The sequence below is a fragment of the Oncorhynchus masou genome, chromosome 27, assembly GCF_036934945.1.
Source record: "Oncorhynchus masou masou isolate Uvic2021 chromosome 27, UVic_Omas_1.1, whole genome shotgun sequence".
Taxonomy (NCBI): Eukaryota; Metazoa; Chordata; class Actinopteri; order Salmoniformes; family Salmonidae; genus Oncorhynchus; species Oncorhynchus masou.
Window position 1 is genome coordinate 42,674,409 of NC_088238.1, and position 25,469 is coordinate 42,699,877.

Genomic DNA, 25,469 nt, shown 5'->3' on the forward strand with positions numbered 1-25,469 from the left:
AATAGCTTAAAGATGATGATTGACGACCAATATAAAATGCTACTGTCTGTCTGTGGGGTCATTTACATTTCTCTTTTTTTATATCCCTTCATTCAAAACCCCCCAAAATACAGTCCATTGATTCGCCACTCCATTTTTTGTATTTCATATTCAAGAGCTTCGTGCTCTACAACAGTTGTATTTTTTCCATTGTGAACGAAAGACTGTTCAACGATGTGAATCATGAATTAAAACGTGTGTTTGCCGTAAAGAGACTGCTTTTAACACGCAAATCAACAAAAGTTTCACTGAATGAGAATTTTATTTAGAGGATAACTGAATATAACTGCAATACAGAACAAATACGACAATAATTGTTAGATATATTACTATAAGAGTTGATATTTACAGTAGAGCGTTACAGGGTGCCATAAATGTGGGATTACATTATGTGGGATCCCCTCTGCATTCCAACGGAGTATACTTTTCTGCTTATGGTACAATATATTGTAATATTCATGAGGTTTAAATGTTAACAAATTACGGGTCTGCAACACGTGAGAATGGAGCGTTTGTAATACACCGACAGGCGGGTGGAGGGAGGTTGATCATCCGACTTCAGTGGAGGCTGGTGCCACTTTAAATCGGAGAACAGGCTCCTTGTAATGGCTGGAATTAAATGAGCCCGTTCTTCGATTTCTCCCTCCACCAGCCTCCACTGTCCGACTGTGATTCCGTCCCTGTCTACTCTGTTAGCTTCAAGTAGTGTTCCTGTGAGCCGTGGCTGGGGTCTAGGCTGTGTCCATACCCGGGGCTGCAGGGCAGGCGGGGGTCAGTGCTCTGAACGAGGGTCATCTTACAGGTCAGAGTGTCCACCCGAACCTCGCACCACCCTGGGAAGTCCACCGGGTGATGCACCCTGTCCAGAGAGAGAGAGAGAGAGAGAGAAGGGTTGTTGAACTGGTAGTCTAAACGTTTTCAATGGCTTACTTTACATATATGCTTTCTCTGAAAGCATGATGATGACAATATAGATAATATAGATAATGTAATACAACTCTAAGCATTTCAGAGGCTGGGGGAATATATTCCTTGCATTTATTTTCAAATCAAAAACCATAATTATCAGATCTTTAGAGAATAAAAATAAAAATTCCCTTTCAAGGACCTCTGCGCCTGGATACAATTTTCATGGCTGTATTACATTGCAAGCTTCTCCCAACCATGGCAATCAGGTTCCTATTCCCACCTCTGCAAATCTAAATACAACGACCCAGAAAGGCACATTGATCACAGGTGCGTAGTGTACTCACGTCTCGCAGCAGCCGACGCCGACAGGATGCAGACAGGTACACTGCAGACAGCCGTCCTCCATCCAGGACTCCCCCAGAGAGAAGTGTCTCCCCTCGTACACACACAGCGCTAGGGTAGAAAGAGACCCCCACCAAAGGTGTTACCCCAATCATACATAAACCAAGCCTCATTTATCCACAAAACTTCAACTTCAATTTATAAATCACAACCTTAACATAAACAAAAGTAATTTAGTACCAAAAGCAGTCTTCCCGGGCTTGGACGTGTTGACGATGGACTTTCATTCAAGAAGAGCAAACCTGAATGATACCCTGAATCACAGGGTAATAAAAATCTACTCTGAACTTAAAATCCATTCAACAGGCCCAATGCCTTCAGATTAACGCTAAACACCCTATCCTAGAGCATGGCTTTGCTTACCTTTGGAGTTGAAGTGGCACTGCATAGGAGCCGCAAGGCAGGTGGTCCAGAGCAGTGTCCCAGCCAGGAAGGTCAGTGGCCAGTTTCTCCCAACAATGGAGTCCATCGTCACCATGTTCTTCATGTTTTCGTTTTGTAGTTCTAGATCTAGTTCTCAGAGTTTTCTGATTCCTCTCTTCCACCTCAATTTATACCCCAACATCTTTACGACCGCAGCGTACAGGGTGGAGGTGGGGTTAGTTAGCTCCATCACAAGGACCGACCAGGGTCGAGGCAGGGGTGTGGGGCATGTGGGGTGTCACAGGGTTGGGTTTGGCGGGGGGGGGGGGGGGGGCAAGGGGAAAAAGTCTGTGTCTTGGCATCGCCTTGGCAATCTGGAGATCAGCACCTCTTCGCTCCAGTGGGTATGACCTCTATAATGATAGAAACACATCCTTAAATGACTAAGACTTGGAGGCTAAGAGAGAGGTGAGAGGAAGGAGGGAAGTGAGAGAGAGGTAGAAAGGAGAGCAGAAGGGGAGGCCTGTGGATAACCAGTAATAGAGAGAGGAATAAATGGCTAACATGATTTAACTCCATTGATTCAAATCTGTGTTCATCCACATACGATTTCCCTATTGGGATTGAAGTTAAATATCTTCATTACTACCTTACTAAGGATTCCAGCTGAGGAGGAAAGTACCAGTGAGTGACTAGCTGCGTTACCTTTCACTACCAGATGTGTTACTATGTGGTTACTAAGACGCTCTTACATGCAAACACAGATGCATAATACTGCAGATGAAGTCAGCGACCTACTGCCTCCACTGACCCCAGTCTACCTCATTTGGATGAGCTCTTATGTATGATGTCATGGCGTGCAGCCATGTCTCCAATCTGTGACCTCATGCGGGCCCTGTCCAGCAGCGGTTAGTCAGTCGCCCCCTCCCCAGAGGAGCAGAGACGCAGGATGTTTGGGAGCAGGAAACTCATAAAGGACAGGATAAGACTTTTTTACTTTTATACTGGCTGCTGCTATGGCTGCTGCAGGCAGGTGGCAGGTATGCATGTGTATGCTTTTATACACCCGCTCTTCAATTTAGGATGAAATGTGTCATGATTTTAGGGCGACAGCCTGGTCTATGGAATGTCAAATGGAAAAGGATGGAGATTCTCTCACTCTCATGCCACCAATGAACTGCTCGTCCATGAAGACACTAATGGGTGTGAGACAAATTCCTTCGTCACAGGTTTTTCCCCATGAACTCTGTCTGTCTGCAGATTGACAGCAAAAGTGGAAGGAGATGAGCTAATGTTTTGTTCTGGCTCAGGGAGCGTTAACTTGCTACCTCGGATAGAACAACTCTACCCAGCCAAATCACATGTCCCAAACAAACCCTCCTTTTTGAAGGTTTGACAGGGTTAGCAGACTCTCTTATGCAGAGTAACTTACAGGAGCAATTAGGGTTAGGTGCCTTGCTCAACAGATTTTTCACCTTGTCGGCTCAGGGATTTGAACCAGAGATCTTTTGATTACTGGCACAACGCTCTTAAACCTGCTGCCATCACCCCAATACAAGACAATAACCCCACAAGACTGCCCCATGGAGATGTAGAGAGCAAGGGATGCAGTTCAATTTAAGCACTGTGCTAGTAGTGCCTATGATGGCATGTGCTCCAACCCAAAGACAACGAAGAGGTTTAGCGTATACACAATTCAAAGTAAGACATTTAATTTGCACATAAATGTGTTGCAAATCTATAATGGAACTCAAATCCCATACATCCTAGGCCGTCATTGAAAATAAGAATTTGTTCTTAACTGTCTTGCCTAGTTAAATGAAGGTAAAATAAGATAAAAAATGTACTTCTGTTGACTATCCCTTTAAGATTACACGGTAAACCCCGCCCCCAATGTTCCCATCCAGGAAGTAAGTGACCACTATCAGACCAGCTAAATCAACATCTGAAAACAACGATTGGCAACACACTCGCTCATTGACAGTGACTTAGAGATTGATTAAGTTTTCCTGATATCAGCAGCAGACTGTTGTGATCACACAAAAAAAACATAATCAAGTCCGAAAATAAATGTGTCGCTATAATGTCATTATTGTGAATCGAGGCGATACAAGTTCACATTTCGATCGGACTGATGGTCTGTAAACGGACTGTATCTCAGTATTTTTTTCAAGACAACTGCAGAAACTATTGTTTGTGCGCTACCAAGGGGATTTTTGCACTCAGGCCTTCCAAGCTAGCCCACGGCCAGGAAAGGCTTGCTAGCTACAACCCTATTTGCTTCTGCGAATTTATGAGTAACGTTCGCTAGCTTTTTACTTGTATGTGTTAAATAAGATGGACACAGACAAGTTTAACTATGTCTACAGTTGTGACTTGGACATTAATGTTCAACTGAAAATGTAAGTATTTTGTTACCGTGGGCTACTTATGGGCCATAATCTACAAGTAGCAAGTTAACTATCTCGCTCGATCCTTAAATGCTCTTCTATGTTTTAGGCTGGGTCTCAGAAGAACGTTGACATCTGCTGTAAAAAGGGCTTTATAAATACATGTGATTGATTGATGTCAACAATAAACAATATCAGTCAGTGTAGCTATAGCTGCCTACCTAGGTCTTATTATACCTTGGTGACCTAGCTAGCCGACTTAAGTCCATAACTACGTACTGTTAAATGATAGCATGTTGACATCAATTACAATGCACCTCGAGTCTCTGTTGTCTAATACCACTTTACATGCGTGAAAAATGATTGCAACACTTGTCCCAAAAGTATCTCATTACATTGCTAGCTGACGTTAGTTGTTTGTCTTCTATTTACCTTAGCGAGCATGGCAACACCATGACTCAACCGGTATCACGGCTCCATAACGTGCCCAGTGAGGGCTCTTATTTGGGAACACGGAAAAATCCGCATTTTCTTGACATCATGCACATTCCAACGGCTCATCTACCTCTCGTGACGTCACTTAACGAGCTCGGCTCCGCTGTGGTGGCCCGTAAATAACGTTCATAATGCTCAACAAACAGTGCAGTGCTTCCGGTTAGGCCGTTACACACTGGAATAATAGGGTGATGCGTTTTGTCACAACTTGTCAGGGGACTGTTAACGTTGTCTCAACACCGCAGAATGTACAAAGATATGTTCCGGGATATGCCCTGTCATTTAGCCTGGTGGCAATACAACTAATTTAGCCAAATGTGAACACACTTGCAGGTGTTCATAGATCTGTGGACCTCCAGAGTGTTGATCTACAACTTTTGTCTAGATTTTAGAACTTTGGCTGAGCAGAGTGGGTAAGAATACTGATTCTGAAAGGGAAGGATGACACGTGATGGTGGTGGTATCAAACTACTTCCCTCTGTCTGTCTCTCATGATCTCCCCCCTGTACCCCCCTTACAGAGGCAGTTTGGAGGGTAAGCGGGAGCAGAAGAGTTACAAGGCCCTGCTGCAGGATCCAATGTTGCGGTTCTCTGGCCTCTACCAGGAGAACTGCTCAGACCTCTATGTTACCTGTCAGGTGTTTGCAGAGGGCAAGCCCCTGGCGCTGCCCGTGCGCACCTCCTACAAGGCCTTCAGTACACGCTGGAAGTGAGTGACACCCAGGCTGTGTCCCAAATCCCAAATGGCAACCAATTCCCTACATAGTGCACTACTTTTGGCCAGGTTGGTGCACTATGTAGGGAATAGGGTGCCATTTGAGAGCAACCGTAATCAACACTTTGACCTGGTTGCTCTTTATCCCACATTGTAGACTCATTTCACGATAATTAATACAAAATATAATCGTCCTTGTGAACTGTTCTGTAAACTTTCTCTCACTCTCTCTGTCTGTCTCTCTCTCTCTGTCTCTCTCTGTCTCTCTCTGTCTCTCTCTGTGTCTCTCTGTCTGTCTCTGTCTGTCGGTCTCTGTCTGTCTCTCAATTCAATTCAAGGGCTTTATTGGCATAGGAAACGTGTTAACATTGCCAAAGCAAGTGAGGTAGATAATATATAAAGTGAAATAAACAATAAAAATTAACAGTCTCTCTGTCTCTCTCTGTCTCTGTCTGTCTCTCTGTCTCCTCCCTATCACCTCTCTCTCTCTCCCTTCCTCTTTCCCCTTCCCCAGCTGGAATGAGTGGCTGAAGCTGCCAGTGAAGTACCCTGACCTGCCCCAGAGTGCCCAGGTGGCCCTTACTGTGTGGGATGTGTACGGACCGGGCCGAGCCACCCCTGTGGGGGGAACCACCGTCACCCTCTTCGGCAAATATGGGTGAGTCCAAGTCCATCTCAGCAAATATATGTCCATATACTGTATATTACTGTACTATGGAAGGGAATTGGAATTTCAGTATACTTTCTGAATTGACCCCAACCCTAGCTGACTGTATATGGAAGAAGTATGTGGCTATTATTGGGGTGGGGGACAACTCCGAAAGCCAACCAGAACATTGACTGATGCCATCTCCCGTCCCCTCTCCATCTCCCCTTCCTCTCTCTCAGGATGTTCCGGCAGGGCATGCACGACCTGAAGGTGTGGCCGGGGGTGGAGGGGGACGGAGGGGAGCCCACCAGCACCCCAGGGAGGACCAGCAGCAGTCTGGCAGAGGACCAGATGGGGCGACTGGCCAAGGTAAGCACAGGGTCAGGGGTCCCCCTGGAGGGTTTGTTTGTGTGTTTGACGGCGGAGAGAGTGTGTGATGTTCTCCTGTGAAAGGACTCGTCTAAATCACTGTCTATTCCAGGCCCCTGACCTGGAGTTTCTCAGTGATGTGAGTACTAGGGGTTGGAAGGAGGGGAGAGGGGGTCGGAATGCTGGATGTGTATGTAGGCCTGTGTGTGTAGGCCTGTGTGTGTTTGTGTCTATTTCTTTGTTGGTGCACATATTAGGCCCTATAGCTAAATCTTGCTGAATTTGTGTGTGTGTGTGGCTTGTTAATGTTTGTTAGGAATATGGTGCATCAAACACCCCTGCCATTTTACCAGAGAAACAACTAAGAAGCACCACCTTTGTATAATGCATATAATTAAAATCAGGGATTCCTAAACTCGGTGCTCTGGAGCCCAAGAGGTGCATGCTTTGGATTTTGCCGTAACACTACACAGCTTGTTCAAATTATCAAAGCTTGATGATTTGTGGATTATTTGAATCAGCTGTGTAGTGCTAGGGCAAAAACCAAAACATGCACCCCTTGGGGTCCTGAAGGACCGAGTTCTGGAAACCCCGATTTAAATCTTGCACTAATGTGTCATTAGCCTTTGGTGTGTTGGTTTTGATTTTGCAGTAATTTACTAAGAATTAGACCCACTGACCATTTTATCAAGCTGAAGTCAAAATAAAAGGGATTAATGGTGCCCCATGGGTTTGTCAACCGGCTGTAAGTACTGGAAACTGTCTGTACCAAGTTCAGAGTGAGCTCTAATAGCTATAGCGAATGTTGTGCTTGTGTGCCCCTGTCACCCACACTGACTGAGCGGATTGGCTGCTGAGTGTGTGTTCAGTGCTTCCGTTGCACTGGATTGGCCACTGGCACCAAGCTGCGCTCTGATTGGCCGAGCTAGCTTTCTGCAAATCTCTGCTCCACCTCGATTGTATCCTTTATTCCTAACCTCTCAATCTCTTCTCCTCTTTCTTTCCCTCCCTTCCCTCTTTCTTTCTCTCCTTCTAGCTGACCAAGGCCCACCGGCAGGGTCACATGGTGAAGGTCGACTGGTTGGACCGCCTGACCTTCAGAGAGATAGAGATGATCAACGAGGTGAGTTAGTAGAGGATCTGGGGTCAGTTTTTAAAAATCATTGATGCCTTATACTGTAAACCATACACACTCACAATCTCCTGAACGTACGCACGTATCCCAACCGGAGGCCATGGATTACAGGCAACATCCGTATCGAGCTAAAGGCTAGAGCTGCCGCTTTCAAGGAGCGGGAGACAAATCCGGACGCTTATAAGAAATCCCGCTATGCCCTCAGACGAACCATCAAACAAGCAAAGCGTCAGGACAGGATTAAGATTAAATCTTACTACACCGGCTCTGACGCTCGTTGGATGTGGCAGGGCTTGAAAACTATTACAAAGGGAAACCCAGACACGAGCTGCCCAGTGACGCAAGCCTACCAGACGAGCTAAATGCCTTTTATGCTCTCTTCTAGGCAAGCAACACTGAAGCATGCACGAGAGCACCAGCTGTTCTGGATGACTGTAATAACGCTCTCGGTAGCCGATGTGAACAAAACCTTTAAACAGGTCAACATTCACAAAGCCGCTGGGCCAGACCGATTACCAGGAGGTGTACTCAAAGCATGCGTGGACCAACTGTCAAGTGGCTTCGCTGACATTTTCAACCTCTCCCTGACCGAGTCTGTAATACCTACATGTTTCAAGCAGACCACTGTAGTCCCTGTGTCCAAAGCAGAGAAGGTAACCTGCCTAAATGATTCCCGCCCCATAGCACCTATGTGAGAATGCTGTTCATTGACTACAGCTCTGCGTTCAACACCATAGTGCCCACAAAGCTCATCACTAAGCTAAGGACTCTGGGACTAAACACCTCCCTCTGCAACTGGATCCTGGAATTCCTGACTGGCCACCCCCAGGTGGTAAGAGTAGGCAACAACATGTCTGCCACGCTGATCCTTAACACTGGGGCTCCTCAGGGGTGCGTCCCCTCCTGTACTCACTGTTTAACCACGACTGCGTGCCAAATACGACTCCAACACCATCATTAAATTTGCTGATGACACAACGGGTGGTAGGCTTGATCACCGACAACGATGAGACGGCCTATAGGGAGGAGGTCAGAGAACTGGCAGTGTGGTGCAAGGTCAACAACCTCTGCCGCAATGTGAGCAAAATAAAGGATCTGATCGTGGACTACAGGAAAAGGCGGGCCTAACAGGCCCCCATTAGCATCAACAGGGCTGTAGTGGAGCCCCGAACTATCATGGTCCAAACATACCAAGACAGTCGTGAAGAGGGCACGACAAAACCTTTTCCCCCTCAGGAGACTGAAAGGATTTGTCATGGGTCCCCAGATCCTCAAAAGGTTCTACAGCTGCACCATCGAGAGCATCCTGAGCGGTTGCATCACCGTCCGATATGGCAACTGCTCGGCATCTGACCGTCAGGTGCTACAGAGGGTAGTGCATACGGCCCAGTACATCACTGGGGCCAAGCTGCCTTCCATCCAGGACCTATATAATAGGCGGTGTCAGGGAAAGCCCATAAAATTGTCAGAGACTCCAGTCACCCAAGTCATAGACTGTTTTCTCTGCTACCGCACGGCTAGCGGTACCAGAGCGCCAAGCCTAGGACCAAAAGGCGGCTCAAAAGCTTCTACCCCCAAGCCATAAGAGTGCTGAACAATTAATAAAATTGTCCTCCCACGGACTATTTACATTGACCCCCTCCCTTTGGTACACTGCTGCTACTCGCTGTTTATTATTTATGCATAGTCACTTCACCCCTATCTACATGTACAAATTACCTCAACTAACCTGTACCCCCTGTATATAGTCTCTTTATTCTTGTGTTACTTTTTATGATTATTTTTTACTTTAGTTTATTTGGTAAATATTTTCTTAACTCTTCTTGAACTGCACTGTTGGTTAAGGGCCTGTAAGTAAGCAGTTCACGGTAAGGTCTACACTTGTTGTATTCGGCGCGTGTGACAAATAAAGTTTGATTTGAACAGCCTCATCACAGATGCGTTATATGTGTGACACATAACATGACGTACTTTATATGTAAAGGCCATCGCTCATTTCTGCCGAGACCTCTTTAAAAAAAAAATCGAGAGTCAGTCAGCCAGCCTCTTATGTTTGTGTTCCCACAGAGTGAGAAGCGTAGCTCCAACTTCATGTATCTTATGGTGGAGTTTCCTCGTGTCAAAACTGGAGAAAAGCCTGAGTACAGTATTGTCTATTATGAGAAGGTAGGTATATATGTATACACACACACACACACACACACACACACACACACACACACACACACACACACACACACACACACACACACACACACACACACATACATGGTTGTGACATTTGAGCTGTTGTCATAATTCTGAAAGGGATTGATTGGTTGATTGCCGTGGTGATGTGGTAGCTGATTGGCTGGCTGATTGACTAACTCCTCCCACTCCAGGATGGAGATGACGCCTCACCGGTGCTCACCAGCGCTGACATCGTTAAAGTCCCTGACCCTCAGATGTGCATGGTAAGAGACACACACACAGGGTTAGAATGGAGATTTGTTTAATTTTCAACATATCAATATTGCCATACATGTATTGAGTTTAATGTATTAATCATTTATAATGTCCCTCTGCCCCTGCCATAGGAGAACCTTGTGGAGAGCAAGCACCATAAATTGGCCCGTAGCCTTAGGAGTGGCCCGTCGGACCACGACCTGAAGCCTAACGCTGCCACACGAGATCAGCTCAACGTTAGTACCATTAGTCAACCACAACTGTATGTGTGTCTGTGTGTGATTCTAGCAGTAGGCGCAATCTTGTGTGTATGTCTCTCTCTACAGGTCATAGTGAATTACCCTCCGACCAAGCAACTGAGCTCAGAGGAACAGGACCTGGTGTGGAAGTTCCGTTACTACCTCACCACTCAGGAGAAGGTGTGTGTCCTGCTAAGTTTGAAGTCCTTTTATGGTTGTCCTTTTTAGTCCATTTTATTTGTGATTTGAAGTATGTAGACACACAACACAGTATGTGCATGTTTATAGCAGAATACATTTCCATACAAAATGGAAACAAAGTTGGACAGCATCTAGGGCCCATCGAGTTCCTGATCTCATTACCTGACCAGGGAAGAATCCTAGATTAGCATTGTCCCAGTATAACTGGGGCCCTGAGTTTCTCTTGGTTAAGTCACAGGGTCAGGAAAAACCCAGAGCCCTATGTTCACCACAACAACACTCAAATACACTCCATGAGTGTTGACACACTTGTCTAAGCTAATTACCTAAGAGCCCCTTTTCCCTCTCCCCTCCAGGCACTGACTAAGTTCCTAAAGTGTGTGAACTGGGCGCTGCCCGGGGAGGCTAAGCAGGCCCTGGAGCTGCTGGGGAAGTGGAGGCCCATGGATGTTGAGGACTCCCTAGAGCTGCTCTCCTCCCAGTTCACCAACCCCACCGTACGACGCTACGCTGTGACCAGGCTGCAGCAGGCCGACGACGAGGTAGGTTGCAGGGGGCGGTGAAGAGAGAGTGTGTGTTGGGTTGTTTGTGTGTGTGTGTGTGTGTGTGAGTGGGGGGAGGGGGAGTGACACAGCAGAGCGACACAGCAAAGCCATGTACACTACCGTTCAAAAGTTTGGGGTCACTTAGAAATGTCCTTATTATTAAAGAAAAGCAACTTTTTTTTTGTCCATTTAAAATAACATCAAATTGATCAGAAAAACAGTGTAGACATTGTTAATGTTGTGAATGACTATTGTAGCTGGAAATGGCTTCTTTTTTTAATGGAATATCTCCATAGTGTACAGAGGCCTATTATAAGCAACCATCACTCCTGTGTTCCAATAGCACGTTGTGTTAGCTAATCCAAGTTTATAATTTTAAAAGGCTAATTGATCATTAGAAAATCCTTTTGCAATTATGTAAGCACAGCTGAAAACGGTTGTTTGGATTAAAGAATTAATAAAAACTGGCCTTCTTTAGACTAGTTGAGTATCTGGAGCATCAGCATTTGTGGGTTCAATTACAGGCTCAAAATGGCCAGAAACAAACTTTCTTCTGAAACTCGTCAGTCTATTCTCGTTCTGAGAAATTAAGGCAGAGTTCCTCTGTCCAGTGTCTGTGTTCTTTTGCCCATCTTAATATTTTATTTTTATTGGCCAGTCTGAGATATGGCTTTTTCTTTGCAACTCTGCCGAGAAAGCAAGCATCCCGGAGTCACCTCTTCACCGTTGACGTTGAGACTGGTGTTTTGCGGGTACTATTTAATGAAGCTGCCATTTGAGGACTTGTGAGGCGTCTGTTTCTCAAACTCGACACTCTAATGTACTTGTCCTCTTGCTCAATTGTGCACCGGGGCCTCCCACTCCTCTTTCTATTCTGGTTAGAGCCACTTTGCGCTGTTCTGTGAAGGGAGTAGTACACAGCGTTGTACAAGATCTTCAGTTTCTTGGCAATTTCTCGCATGGAATAGCCGTCATTTCTCAGAACAAGAATAGACTGACAAGTTTCAGAAGAAAGTTATTTGTTTCTGGTAATTATGAGCCTGTAATCGAATCCACAAATGCTGATGTTCCAGATACTCAACTAGTCTAAAGAAGGCCAGTTTTATTGCTTCTTTAATCAGAATAACAGTTTTCAGCTGTGCTAACATAAAATGATAAACTTGGATTAGCTAACACAATGTGCCATTGGAACACAGGAGTGATGGTTGCTGATAACAGGCCTATGTAGATATTCCATTGAAAATCAGCTGTTTCCAGCTACAAAACTCATTTACAACATTAACAATGTCTGATCAATTTGATGTTATTTTAATGGACATAAAAATTTGCTTTTCTTTCAAAAACAAGGACATTTCTATGTGACTTTTGAATGTTTGTGTGTGTGTACATGTACTACATTCTCACACACACACACACACACACACACACCTACGTATCGCTCTCCCTGTGCTCCAGGACCTGCTGATGTACCTTCTCCAGCTGGTCCAGGCTCTAAAATATGAGAACTTCAACGACATCCAGTGTGGGCTGGAGCCAGGAGGCAAGCGGGACAGCCAGGGCCTGGCAGAGAGCTCCACCCTGGGGGACCTAGACAGGTTAGAGGGGGGTCAAGGTGGAGGGTTGAAAGTTGTGATCGAATCAGGGACAACTCTGGCACTAGTTCATAGCCTCGGACCCTGAGTTTATTCTGGTCAGGTCGTTAGCCAGTGTTGGACAGGGGAGAAAACTCCTGGCCCCTAGATATGTCTGGTGTTGGTTGTCTGCTGTGCTATTTAACTGTGTTCTAACAGTGCAACATGAACTGTCTGTATGTCTCCAGTTCCCAGATCTTGACTGCTCCAGCAGTGCCCTCACCTGTCCCGAATGGAAAGGAAGGGGCGGACAGTGAGAATCCCGAGGTAAAAAATGTACAGGAGAAGGGGAAAGGACAGACGTTTATTTGTCTGACGAGAGAGGTAGTAATGTTGGTTCTGTGTTTCTACAGCAGGACCTGTGTTCCTTTCTCATTTCCCGTGCCTGTAAGAACTCAACACTGGCCAACTACCTCTACTGGTGAGGATCAATTAGTGTGTGTGTGTGTGTGTGTATGCGTGCATATATAAGACACGTGTGTGTACTAAATCTGTGTGTGCTCCCTCAGGTATGTAATAGTGGAGTGTGAGGACCAGGACACCCAGCAGAGAGACCTAAAAACCCACAAGATGTATCTCAACGTCATTGGGAGGTTTAGCCAAGCGCTGCTCAAGGTTAGACTTTCAACGCGCCTCATATCTTACTTCATCCTTCCGTTAATTTACATTTTCAGGACTATGAATTTGCTTGTGCAGTGAATGATACGGCGGTGAATTTCCCCCTCTTTCATGATCTTACTTCTCTGTACTCTCGCTCTCTAGGGTGATAAGAGTGTGAGGGTGATGCGGTCTCTCCTGGCATCCCAACAGACGTTTGTGGACAGACTGGTGCAGCTGATGAAGGCCGTGCAGAGAGAGAGCGGCAACCGCAAGAAGAAGGTACGAGAAGACCAATGATGCACACTTTACACTCCTCCCTCTGTCAGTCCGCTTTCTTCCGTTGTGGTTCCCAATGAACATGACCCAGGTCTTCCCTGCGACTGGTGTTTACGATTGCTGGTTGACACTGGCGCCCCCCCCCCCCCCGTGTTTCAGACGGAGCGACTGCAGGCTCTGCTGGCGGACAATGAGAAGGTGAACCTGTGTGAGATTGACCCCATCCCGCTACCTCTGGAACCCTCGGTCAGAATCCGAGGCATCGTACCAGACACCGCCACGCTATTCAAGGTGCACCATCTCTCCATCGCTGGCTAATTCTTCCGTCTCAACGCTATCCTTCCTCTCCTCCTTCCATTCCTTCTCCTCTCCCTCTCGAACGTATCCCTCCTTATTTTCATCTTCTTCTTCCTCCTCCTTCATCCTCCCTTTCTCTCCCTCTTCTTTGGTTGTGCTATGTAGCAGTTGTTTTTGTATGTTCGTCTGCGAATGTGCCTTTTTTTTTCTACGTGTCCTTATCTCACCGCTGTTTGTCTGTGCGTGTATTATAGAGCGCCCTGATGCCAGCCAAGCTGATCTTCAAGGCGGAGGACGGGGCGATGTACCCGGTCATCTTCAAACACGGAGACGACCTGAGACAAGACCAGCTCATTCTACAGATCATCTCTCTCATGGACAAGGTCAGAAACTAGCATTATTGCCATGTCATTACCGTAGAAACAAAGTACTGTATTTATTATTATGGACATGGTCTGAAACAAGCATATTATTATCATATTACCTTACTACAAACTTTCTGTAAGCCGCTTTGGATAAAAGCATCTGCTAAATGACTGAAATGTAAACGACACAGGCTGTTGTTTATATTTCAGCCTCGCCTAGAAGGTTCTAGAGAAGGTTAAGAGTCGGTGTCGTGTGAATTATGTAAATTCTCTCTCAGTTGCTCAGGAAAGAGAACCTGGACCTGAAGTTGACACCCTACAAAGTCCTGGCTACAAGCACCAAGCATGGTGAGCACCACCGATGTAGCTATCGATTAGAATACTGGGTCAGGACATGTGGGAAGTGACCTCTGACCTGTGTGTTGTCCTTCCTCCAGGGTTCATGCAGTTTGTTCAGTCAGTGCCTGTGGCTGAGGTCCTGGCCACTGAAGGAAACATCCAGGTAGAATTGACTGTATCCATGGCTAAGAGACTTAACATTATTTGCTATGTAAGGTGTTTGTCGAGCATCTTTGCTCTGTGCAGACACGTCTTGTGATGTCTTCTCTGGCCTAATTTGTTGTAAGCGATTGTGTTATTATTATACTTAAGAAAATATTTACTAAATAAAGTTTTTTTAACTCTTATTTTTCTTAACTGCATTGATGGCTTGTAAGTAAGCATTTCATGGTAAACCTGTTGTATTTGGCACATTACAAATGCCATTTGATTTGTGTAAGACTCCTCTCTCTCTTCCTGTGTCTCTCCAGAGTTTCTTCAGAAAACACGCCCCCAGTGAAAAGGGGCCCTATGGCATCAGCCCTGAGGTGATGGACACCTACGTGAAGAGCTGTGGTGAGTCTACTACCAATAACACCCTCCCACCGACCAATCCCTGGCCTTGGTGTGAGCTCATTTAAAGTGTGTTTTGGGATGACATCTTTTTTTGTTGTTGTCTTTCCTCTACTCTTTCTTGTTCCAGCTGGTTACTGTGTCATCACATACATCCTGGGTGTAGGAGACAGGCACTTGGACAACCTGCTCCTCACAAAGACTGGTGAGTCTATAGGAATTATGTGTCATGTACCTCCAACACCCCATGGTTGGATTTCTACCATTCGTTGTCTGATCCATTAGTCCTTTCCTTCAAATGCTGCTCCACTCTATTCTGTGTGACTGATGACACTTTGTGACAACTGCTGTTGTAAAAAGGGCTTCATGAATACATTTCATTGAATACCTTTCCATCTTCCATTTTTCAGGAAAGTTGTTCCACATAGACTTTGGCTACATCCTGGGTCGTGACCCCAAGCCCCTGCCTCCTCCTATGAAGCTGAGTAAGGAGATGGTGGAGGGGATGGGCGGCATGCAGAGTGAACAGTACCAGGAGTTCAGGAAACAGTGTTACACTGCCTTCCTACACCTCAGGAGGTCGGACACACACGCTGCGTTTACACAGGCATCTCAATTCTGATCTTCTGCCACTAATTGGTCATTTTTATCAGCTGTGATGAACCTTTTTTTAATTTCTCTTTCTTTCTCATCCCTGTCTCTTCAGGTACTCTAACCTCATCCTAAATCTGTTCTCTCTCATGGTGGATGCCAACATTCCCGACATTGCCCTGGAGCCTGACAAGACTGTTAAGAAGGTGTGTGTGTGTGTGTGTGTGTATTTCACTTCCCTATGTTGTTTAGCGAATGGTTATGTGAATTGTAAGAGTCCCATTTTGAATGGGACGTTCACTGAATATTCTGTCTCCTCCCCCTCCCAGGTGCAGGACAAGTTCCGATTGGACCTGTCGGACGAGGAGGCGGTGCATTACATGCAGAGTCTGATTGACGAGAGTGTGGGAGCTCTGTTTGCTGCTGTGGTGGAGCAGATACACAAGTTTGCCCAGGTGTGTGTCTCAGCAGGGGTTTAGTATGTGTGTGTCTCTCAGCAGGGGTTTTGTGTGTGTCTCTCTCTCAGCAGGGGTTTAGTGTCTCTCTCTCTCTCAGCAGGGGTTTAGTGTGTGTCTCTCCCTCTCTCTCAGCAAGAGTTTAGTGTGTGTGTGTGTCTCAGCAGGGGTTTAGTGACTCTCTCAGCAGGGGTTTAGTGTGTGTCTCCCTTTCTCTCTCAGCAGGGTTTTAGTGTGTGTGTCTCTCCCTTTCTCTCTCAGCAGTGTGTGTGTGGGGTTTAGTGTGTGTGTGTGTGTGTGTCTCCCTTTCTCTCTCAGCTGGGGAGTTTAGTGTGTGTGTGTGTGTGTCTCTCCCTTTCTCTCTCAGCTGGGGTTTAGTGTGTGTGTGGTGGGTGTTGTGTGTGTCTCTCCCTTTCTCTCTCAGCTGGGGTTTAGTGGGGTTTAGCTGGGGTTTAGTGTGTGTGTGTGTCTCTCCTTTCTCTCTCAGCCTTTCTCTCTCAGCTGGGGGGGTTTTTGTGTGTGTGTCCTTTCTCTCTCTCAGCCTTTCCCTTTCTCTCTCAGCTGGGGTTTAGTGTGTGTGTGTGTGTCTCTCCCTTTCTCTCTGTGTGTGTCTCTCCCTTTCTCTCTCAGCTGGGGTTTAGTGTGTGTGTCTCTCCCTTTCTCTCTCAGCTGGGGTTTAGTGTGTGTGTGCCTCTCCCTTTCTCTCTCAGCTGAGGTTTAGTGTAGTGTGTGTCTCTCCCTTTCTCTCTCAGCTGGGGTTTAGTGTGTGTGTGCCTCTCCCTTTCTCTCTCAGCTGAGGTTTAGTGTGTGTGTCTCTCCCTTTCTCTCTCAGCCGGGGTTTAGTGTGTGTGTGTGTGTGTGTGTGTGTGTGTGTGTCTCTCCCTTTCTCTCTCAGCTGGGTCTCTCCCTTTCTCTCTCAGTGGGGTTTAGTGTGTGTGTCTCTCCCTTTCTCTCTCTGGGGTTTAGTGTGTGTGTGTCTCTCCCTTTCTCTCTCAGCTGGGGTTTAGTGTGTGTGTGTCTCTCCCTTTCTCTCTCAGCTGGGGTTTAGTGTGTGTGTGTGTCTCCTTTCTCTCTCAGTGGGATTTAGTGTGTGTGTCTCTCCTTTCCCTCTCTCAGCTGGGGTTTAGTGTGTGTGTGTGTCTCTCCCTTTCTCTCTCAGCTGGGGTTTAGTGTGTGTGTCTCTCCCTTTCTCTCCCTTTCTCTCTCAGCTGGGGTTTAGTGTGTGTGTCTCTCCCTTTCTCTCTCAGCTGGGGTTTTAGTGTGTGTGTGTGTCTCTCCCTTTCTCTCTCAGCTGGGGTTTAGTGTGTGTGTGTGTGTCTCCCTTTCTGTCTCAGCTGGGGTTTAGTGTGTGTGTGTGTTTCCCTCTCTCAGCTGGGGTTTAGTGTGTGTCTCCCTTTCTCTCTCAGCTGGGGTTTAGTGTGTGTGTGTGTGTGTGTGTGTGTCTCTCCTTTCTCTCTCAGCTGGGGTTTAGTGTGTGTGTGTGTGTCTCTCCTCTCAGCTGGGGTTTAGTGTGTGTGTGTCTTCCTTTCTCTCAGCTGGGGTTTAGTGTGTGTGTCTCTCCCTTTCTCTCTCAGCTGGGGTTTGTGTGTGTGTGTGTGTGTCTCTCCCTTTCTCTCTCAGCTGGGGTTTAGCTGGGGTTTGTGTGTGTGTGTGTCTCTCCCTTTCTCTCTCAGCTGGGTTTAGTGTGTGTGTGTGTCTCTCCCTTTCTCTCTCAGCTGGGGTTTTGTGTGTGTCTCTCCTTTCTCTCTCAGCTGTGTGTGTGTGTCTCTCCCTTTCTCTCTCAGCTGGGGTTTAGTGTGTGTGTGTGTGTGTCTCTCCCTTTCTCTCTCAGCTGGGGTTTGTGTGTGTGTGTGTGTGTGTCTCTCCCTTTCTCTCTCAGCTGGGGCTGGGGTTTGGGGTTTGTGTGTGTGTGTGTCTCAGCTCCCTTTCTCTCTCAGCTGGGGTTTGTGTGTGTCTCTCCCTTTCTCTCTCAGCTGTGTGTGTGTGTGTGTGTGTGTGTCTCTCCCTTTCTCTCTCAGCTGGGGTTTAGTGTGTGTGTGTCTCTCTCCTTTCTCTCTCAGCTGGGGTTTAGTGTGTGTGTGTGTCTCTCCTTTCTCTCTCAGCTGGGGTTTAGTGTGTGTGTGTGTGTCTCTCCCTTTCTCTCTCAGCTGGGGTTTTAGTGTGTGTGGGGTTTGGGGTTTAGTGTGTGTGTGTGTGTCTCTCCCTTTCTCTCTCAGCTGGGGTTTAGTGTGTGTGTGTCTCTCCCTTTCTCTCTCAGCTGGGGGGTCTCTCCCTTTCTCTCTCAGCTGAGGTTTAGTGTGTGTGTGTGTCTCTCCCTTTCTCTCTCAGCTGGGGTTTAGTGTGTGTGTCTCTCCCTTTCTCTCTCAGCTGGGGTTTAGTGTGTGTGTGTCTCTCCCTTTCTCTCTCAGCTGGGGTTTAGTGTGTGTGTCTCTCCCTTTCTCTCTCAGCTGGGGTTTAGTGTGTGTGTGTGTGTCTCTCCCTTTCTCTCTCAGCTGGGTCTCTCAGCTGGGGTGTGTGTGTGTCTCTCCCTTTCTCTCTCAGCTGGGGTTTTTAGTGTGTGTGTGTGTGTGTCTCCCTTTCTCTCTCAGCTGGGGTTTAGTGTGTGTGTGTGTGTGTTCTCTCTCAGCTGGGGTTTAGTGTGTGTGTGTCTCTCCTTTCTCTCTCAGCTGGGGTTTGTGTGTGTGTCTCTCCCTCTCTCAGCTGGGGTTTTGTGTGTGTGGGTTTAGTGTGTGTGTGTGTGTGTCTCTCCCTTTCTCTCTCAGCTGGGGTTTGTGTGTGTGTGTGTGTCTCTCCCTTTCTCTCTCAGTGGGGTAGTGTGTGTGTGTGTCTCCCTTTCTCTCTCAGCTGGGGTTTGTGTGTGTCTCCCTTTCTCTCTCAGCTGGGGTTTGTGTGTGTGTCTCTCCCTTTCTCTCTCAGCTGGGGTTTCAGTGTAGTGTGTGTGTGTCTCTCCCTTTCTCTCTCAGCTGGGGTTTCAGCTGGGGTTTAGTGTGTGTCAGCTGGGGTTTGTGTGTGTGTGTGTGTGTCTCTCCTTTCTCTCTCAGCTGGGGTTTGTGTGTGTGTGTGTCTCTCCCTTTCTCTCTGGGGTTCAGCTCAGGGGTTTAGTGTGTGTGTGTCCCTTTCTCTCTCAGCTGGGGTTTAGTGTGTGTGTGTGTGTCTCTCCTTTCTTTCAGCTGGGGTTTTGTGTGTGTCTCTCCCTTTCTCTCTCAGCTGGGGTTTAGTGTGTGTGTGTCTCTCCCTTTCTCTCTCAGCTGGGGTTTGTGTGTGTGTGTCTCTCCCTTTCTCTCTCAGCAGTGTGTGTGTGTGTGTGTCTCTCCCTTTCTCTCAGCTGGGGTTTAGTGTGTGTGTGTGTGTGTCTTCCCTTTCTCTCTGTGTTTGTGTGTGTCTCCTTTCTCTCTCAGCTGGGGTTTGTGTGTGTGTGTCTCTCCCTTTCTCTCTCAGCTGGGGTTTTGTGTGTGTGTCTCTCCTTTCTCTCTCAGCTGGGGTTTGTGTGTGTGTGTCTCCCTTTCTCTCTCAGCTGGGGTTTAGTGTGTGTTTGTGTGTGTGTGTGTCTCCCTTTCTCTCTCAGCTGGGGTTTAGTGTGTGTGTGTGTGTCTCCCTTTCTCTCTCAGCTGGGGTTTAGTGTGTGTGTGTGTCTCTCCCTTTCTCTCTGTGTGTGTGTGTGTCTCTCCCTTTCTCTCTCAGCTGGGGTTTAGTGTGTGTGTGTGTGTCTCTCCCTTTCTCTCTCAGCTGGGGTTTAGCTGGGGTTTGTGTGTGTGTGTGTCTCTCCCTTTCTCTCTCCTTTCTCTCTCAGCTGGGGTTTAGTGTGTGTGTGTGTGTGTGTCTCTCCTTTCCTTTCTCTCAGCTGGGGTTTTTGTGTGTGTCTCTCCCTTTCTCTCTCAGCTGTGTGTGTGTCTCTCCTTTCTCTCTCAGCTGGGTTTAGTTTAGTGTGTGTGTCTCAGCTGGGGTTTAGTGTGTGTGTCTCTTCCCTTTCTCTCTCAGCTGGGGTTTAGTGTGTGTGTCTCTCCTTTCTCTCTCAGCTGGGGTTTGTGTGTGTGTGTGTGTCTTTCTCTCCTTTCTCTCTCAGCTGGGGTTTTGTGTGTGTGTGTGTGTCTCTTCCTTTCTCTCTCAGCTGGGGTTTAGTGTGTGTGTGTCTCTTCCTTTCTCTCTCAGCTGTGTGTCTCTCCCTTTCTCTCTCAGCTGGGGTTTAGTGTGTGTGTGTGTGTCTCTCCTTTCTCTCTCAGCTCAGCTGGGGTTTGTGGTGTTGTGTGTGTCAGCTGGGGTTTGTGTGTGTGTGTCTCTCCCTTTCTCTCTCAGCTGGGGTTTAGTGTGTGTGTGTCTCTCTCCTTTCTCTCTCAGCTGGGGTTTGTCTCTCCTTTCTCTCAGCTGGGGTTTGTGTGTGTGTGTCTCTCCCTTTCTCTCTCAGCTGGGGTTTAGTGTGTGTGTGTTGTGTGTCTCTCTCCTTTCTCTCTCAGCTGGGGTTTAGTGTGTGTCTCTCCCTTTCTCTCTCAGCTGGGGTTTGGGGTTTAGTGTGTGTGTGTGTCTCTCCCTTTCTCTCTCAGCTGTGGGTTTAGTGTGTGTGTGTCTCTCCCTTTCTCTCTCAGCTGGGGTTTAGTGTGTGTGTGTGTGTCTCCCTTTCTCTCTCAGCTGGGGTTTAGTGTGTGTGTGTGTGTGTCTCCCTTTCTCTCTCAGCTGGGGTTTAGTGTGTGTGTGTCTCTCCCTTTCTCTCTCAGCCGGGGTTTAGTGTGTGTGTGTGTGTGTGTCTCTCCCTTTCTCTCTCAGCTGGGGTTTAGTGTGTGTGTGTCTCTCCCTTTCTCTCTCAGCTGGGGTTTGTGTGTGTCTCTCCCTTTCTCTCTCAGCTGGGGTTTAGTGTGTGTGTGTGTGTGTGTCTCTCTCCTTTCTCTCTCAGCTGGGGTTTAGTGTGTGTCTCTCCCTTTCTCTCTCAGCTGGGGTTTGTGTGTGTGTGTGTGTCTCTCCCTTTCTCTCTCAGCTGGGGTTTAGTGTGTGTGTGTCTCTCCCTTTCTCTCTCAGCTGGGGTTTAGTGTGTGTGTGTGATGTGTGTGTCTCTCTCCTTTCTCTCTCAGTGTGTGTGTGTGTCTCTCCTTTCTCTCTCAGCTGGGGTTTGTGTGTGTCTCAGCTGGGGTTTAGTGTGTGTGTGTGTGTGTGTGTGTGTCTCCCTTTCTCTTTCAGCTGGGGTTTAGTGGTGTTTAGCTGGGGTGTGTGTGTGTCTCTCTCTCCCTTCTCTCTCAGCTGGGGTTTAGTGTGTGTGTGTCTCAGCTGTCAGCTGGGGAATTTAGTGTGTGTGTGTGTGTGTGTGTCTCTCCTTTCAGCTGGGGTTTAGTGTGTGTGTCTCTCCCTTTTCTCTTTCAGCTGGGGTTTAGTGTGTGTGTGGGGTTTAGTGTGTGTGTGTGTGTGTCTCTCAGCCTTTCTCTTTCAGCTGGGGTTTAGTGTGTGTGTCTCTCCTTTCCTTTCTCTCTCCCTTTCAGCTGGGGTTTAGTGTGTGTGTCTCTCCTTTCTCTCTCAGCTGGGGTTTAGTGTGTGTGTGTGTTTCTCTCTGTCTCTCCTTTCTCTTTCAGCTGGGGTTTTTGTGTGTGTGTCTCCCTTTCTCTTTCAGCTGGGGTTTGTGTGTGTGTGTCTCTCCCTTTCTTTCAGCTGGGGTTTAGTGTGTGTGTGTCTCTCCCTTTCTCTCTCAGCTCAGTGTGTGTGTGTGTGTCTCTTCCTTTCTCTTTCAGCTGGGGTTTAGTGTGTCTCTCCTTTCGTCTCTTTCAGCTGGGGAGGGGTTTAGTGTGTGTGTGTGTCTTTCTCTCAGCTGGGGTTTGTGTGTGTGTGTGTGTCTCTCCCTTTCTCTCTCAGCAGGGGTTTAGTGTGTGTGTGTCTCTTTCTTTCAGCTGGGGTTTAGTGTGTGTCAGTGGGGTGTGTGTGTGTGTGTCTCTCCCTTTCTCTCTCAGCTGGGGTTTGTGTGTGTGTGTCTCTCCTTTCTCTCTCAGCTGGGGTTTAGTGTGTGTGTGTGTGTGTTTCTCTTTCAGCTGGGGTTTAGTGTGTGTGGGCTGGGGTTTAGTGGGGTTTGTGTGTGTGTCTCTCTCTCTCTCAGCTGGGGTTTAGTAGTAGTTTGTGTGTGTGTGTGTCTCTCTCTCAGCAGGGGTTTAGTGTGTGTGTGTGTGTCTCTCCCTTTCTCTCAGCTGGGGTTTTGTGTGTGTGTGTGCTCCTTTCTCTCAGCAGCTGGGGTTTAGTGTGTGTGTGTCTCTCTCTCCTTTCTCTTTTGGCAGGGGTTTAGTGTGTGTCTCTCCCTTTCTCTCAGCTGGGGTTTAGTGTGTGTGTGTCTCCCTTTCTCTCTCAGCTGGGGTTTAGTGTGTGTGTGTCTCTCCCTCTCTCTCAGCTGGGGTTTAGTGTGTGCAGGGGTTTAGTGTGTGTGTGTGTGTGTGTGTGTGTGTGCGTCTCTCCCTTTCTCTCTCAGTCTTTTCAGCAGGGGTTTAGTGTGTGTGTGTGTGTGTGTGTGTGTCTCTTTCAGCTGGGGTTTAGTGTGTGTGTCTCCCTCTCTCAGCAGGGGTTTAGTGTGCATCTCTTTCAGCAGGGGTTTAGTGTGTTGTGTGTCTCCCTCTCTCTCTCAGCAGGGGTTTAGTGTGTCTCTCAGCAGGGTTTTAGTGTGTGTCTCTCTCTCTCAGCAGGGGTTTAGTGTGTGTGTGTGTGTGTGTCTCTGTCTCTCTCTCAGCTGGGGTTTAGTGACTCTCAGCTGGGGTTTAGTTTGTGCGTCTCTCTCTCTCTCTCAGCAGGGGTTTGTGTGTGTGTGTCTCTTAACGGGGGGTGTGACTGACAACATTCCGCTGAAAAGGCAGTGCGCGAAATTCTATTTTTTTTTTTTGAAATATGTAACTTTCATACATTAACAAATGCAATACAGCAAATGAAAGAAACTTCTTCTTAATCTACCCATCGTGTCCGATTTCAAAAAGGCTTTACAGGGAAAGCACAACATATGATTGTTAGGTCAGAGCCTAGTCACAAAAACACAGCCATTTTTCCAGCCAAAGAGAGGAGTCACAAAAAGCAGAAATAGATTAAATTAATCACTAACCTTTGATCTTCGTCAGATGACAATCATAGGACTTCACGTTACACAATACATGTATGTTTTGTTCGATGCATATCTATATCCAAAAGTGCATATCTATATCCAAAAATCTCAGTTTACATTGGCGCGTTACGTTCAGTAATGTTTTGCTTCCAAAACATCCGGTGATTTTTGCAGAGAGCCACATCAATTTACAGAAATACTTATAATAAATATTGATTAAAGATACAAGTGTTATTCACAGAATTAAAGATATACTTCTCCTTAATGCAACCGCTGTGTCAGATTTCAAAAAAACTTTACGGAAAAAGCAAACCATGCAATAATCTGAGTACGGCGCTCAGACAACAAAATCAAGCCAAACAGGGAATTTGCCATGTTGGAGTCAACGGAAGTCAGAAATAGCATTATATATAAATATTCACTTACCTTTGATCTTCATCAGAATGCACTCCCAGGAATCCCAGTTCCACAATAAAATGTTTGATAAAGTTAATCTTTATGTCCAAATACCTCCTTTTTGTTTGCATGTTCAGTACACAATCCAAACTCGACGCTCGATCACTAGGGGCAGACAAAGTCAAAAAGTTCCGTTACAGTCCGTAGAAACATGTCAAATGAAGTATCGAATCAATCTTTAGGATGTTAACAAATCTTCAATAATGTTCCAACCAGAGAATTCCTTTTGTGTTCAGAAATGCAAGCTGACTCTAACGTGACCAGCTTGTGGCACTCTGCCAGACTACTGACCCAAAGAGCCCTCATTCCCCCCGCCTTCACAGTAGAAGCATCAAACAAGATTCTAAAGACTGTTGACATCTAGACTGTGTTGGAGTTGTTTTAGTGCGTTTACACACATCACATTCCCAAAATAATAAGCCTTAAGAAGTGCAATATGACCCTATAGACACTTTTTTTTTTTACCTTTATTTTACTAGGCAAGTCAGTTAAGAACAAATTCTTATTTTCAATGACGGCCTAGGAACAGTGGGTTAACTGCCTGTTCAGGGGCAGAACGACAGATTTGTACCTTGTCAGCTCGGGGGTTTGTAGGTATTCGATAGGCCAAGAGTTGAACAACTACAAACCTCAGATTTCCCACTTCCTGGTTGGATTCTTCTCAGGTTTTCATCTGTTGTACTCGGACATCAAACTTCAGTGTTTTCTATCCAAATCTACTAATAATATGCATATGGGACTGAGTAGCAGGCAGTTTACTCTGGGGACGCTTTTCATCCAAGCGTGAAAATGCTGCCCCCTATCACAAACAGGTTAAACATCATGAAAGATCTACAGACAAATCACAATTTTCGCAAGGGGACATTTTCACACATGGACCCAATTCTTTTTTTCTTTAGAATTTTACCCCTTTTTCTCCCCAATTTCCAATTGTTAGTAGCTACTATCGTCTCATCGCTACAACTCCCGTACGGGCTCGGAGAAACGGAAGGTTGAAAGTAATGCGTCCTCCAATGGACACAACCAAACCAAGCCGCACTGCTTCTTAACACAGCACGCATCTAACCCGGAAGCCAGCCGCACCAATGTGTCGGAGGAAAAACCGTGCACATTAGCGTGCACTGCGCCCGGCCCGCCACAGGAGTCACTGGTGCGCGATGAGTCAAGGACATCCCTACCGGGATTGTGCGTCGCTCCACGGACCTCCCGGTCGCGGCCGGTTACTGACAGGGCCCGAACCCAGAGTCTCTGGTGGCACAGCTGGCGCTGCAGTACAGCGCCCTTAACCACTGCGCCACCCGGGAGGCCTGGACCCAATTCTTAATCGAGCATCTGACCAATTACGCGAGACTTTAGTTCTGAGTTAAGAGATTACTGATTAATTGTAGGTAGCAGTGTTTGATTTAACGCTGCATTTTAAGTCTTTTGCCCATAATTGTGCCGCCTGAGTGTGTTGTAGATGTGAGGGTCATCTAACAGTGGTGTCTCCCATCTCTCCTCCAGTACTGGCGCAGATGAGAAGGACCATCTGAACAATGGATGAACAGACAGACAGGAGGGGTTGTATCCATAGTAACACTCAGTCCCGACACTCCCCCGCCCTTGTGAGATTGAGAGGCTCCATCCAGGACACTGCTGAAGAGGCCAACCTCTACTGCAAAAACAAAACAATGACTGATGTTTTCATTTTGTATATATTATATATAGATATAAAACTAATGGCCAAATAAAAACCATGTTGATATAGTGCAACACTGGTGTTGCCTTGTCTGTGTGTTGGAGTTGTTTTAGTGCGTTTACACACATCACATTCCCAAAATAATATGTTGGGACAATGGTTATTGTACATGATTAACATGTATGGCCGGCTATGTCCATTGAGCAGCAACACAGTGGGGGGGGGGGGGGTGAGTTTATCCTGTGTGAGAGATATATCATTTACATTTAAGTCATTTAGCAGACG

The 25,469-nt window shown here is 46.8% G+C and overlaps 2 protein-coding genes across 3 annotated transcripts; one reads left to right on the plus strand and one right to left on the minus strand.

The window, feature by feature from the left end:
• Positions 1–282: 282 nt before the first annotated feature.
• LOC135516212 (prostate-associated microseminoprotein-like) lies at positions 283–4,757 on the minus strand. Its single transcript, XM_064940334.1, has 4 exons — positions 4,536–4,757; positions 1,714–2,126; positions 1,293–1,401; positions 283–898 (listed from the first exon to the last, which is right to left on the minus strand). Exons 2-4 carry the CDS (start codon positions 1,835–1,837, stop codon positions 724–726), a joined length of 408 nt encoding a protein of 135 aa, XP_064796406.1. The 5' UTR covers positions 1,838–2,126; positions 4,536–4,757; the 3' UTR covers positions 283–723.
• LOC135516211 (phosphatidylinositol 3-kinase catalytic subunit type 3) lies at positions 3,686–25,258 on the plus strand. 2 transcript variants are annotated; one of them, XM_064940331.1, is made up of 26 exons: positions 3,686–4,115; positions 5,119–5,307; positions 5,828–5,971; positions 6,202–6,331; positions 6,444–6,470; positions 7,368–7,454; positions 9,534–9,632; positions 9,848–9,919; positions 10,043–10,147; positions 10,238–10,330; positions 10,708–10,893; positions 12,352–12,491; positions 12,716–12,794; positions 12,881–12,948; positions 13,037–13,142; positions 13,290–13,406; positions 13,563–13,694; positions 13,955–14,083; positions 14,344–14,413; positions 14,503–14,567; positions 14,875–14,959; positions 15,087–15,161; positions 15,367–15,535; positions 15,663–15,753; positions 15,877–16,002; positions 25,010–25,258. In XM_064940331.1, the coding sequence occupies exons 1-26, from the start codon at positions 4,051–4,053 to the stop codon at positions 25,022–25,024; spliced, it is 2,664 nt and encodes an 887-aa protein (XP_064796403.1). In that variant the 5' UTR covers positions 3,686–4,050; the 3' UTR covers positions 25,025–25,258. The 2 variants fall into 2 exon arrangements, with proteins under 2 accessions (XP_064796403.1, XP_064796404.1); XM_064940332.1 differs by lacking the exon at positions 6,444–6,470 and having other exon boundaries at positions 3,687–4,115.
• Positions 25,259–25,469: the final 211 nt, after the last annotated feature.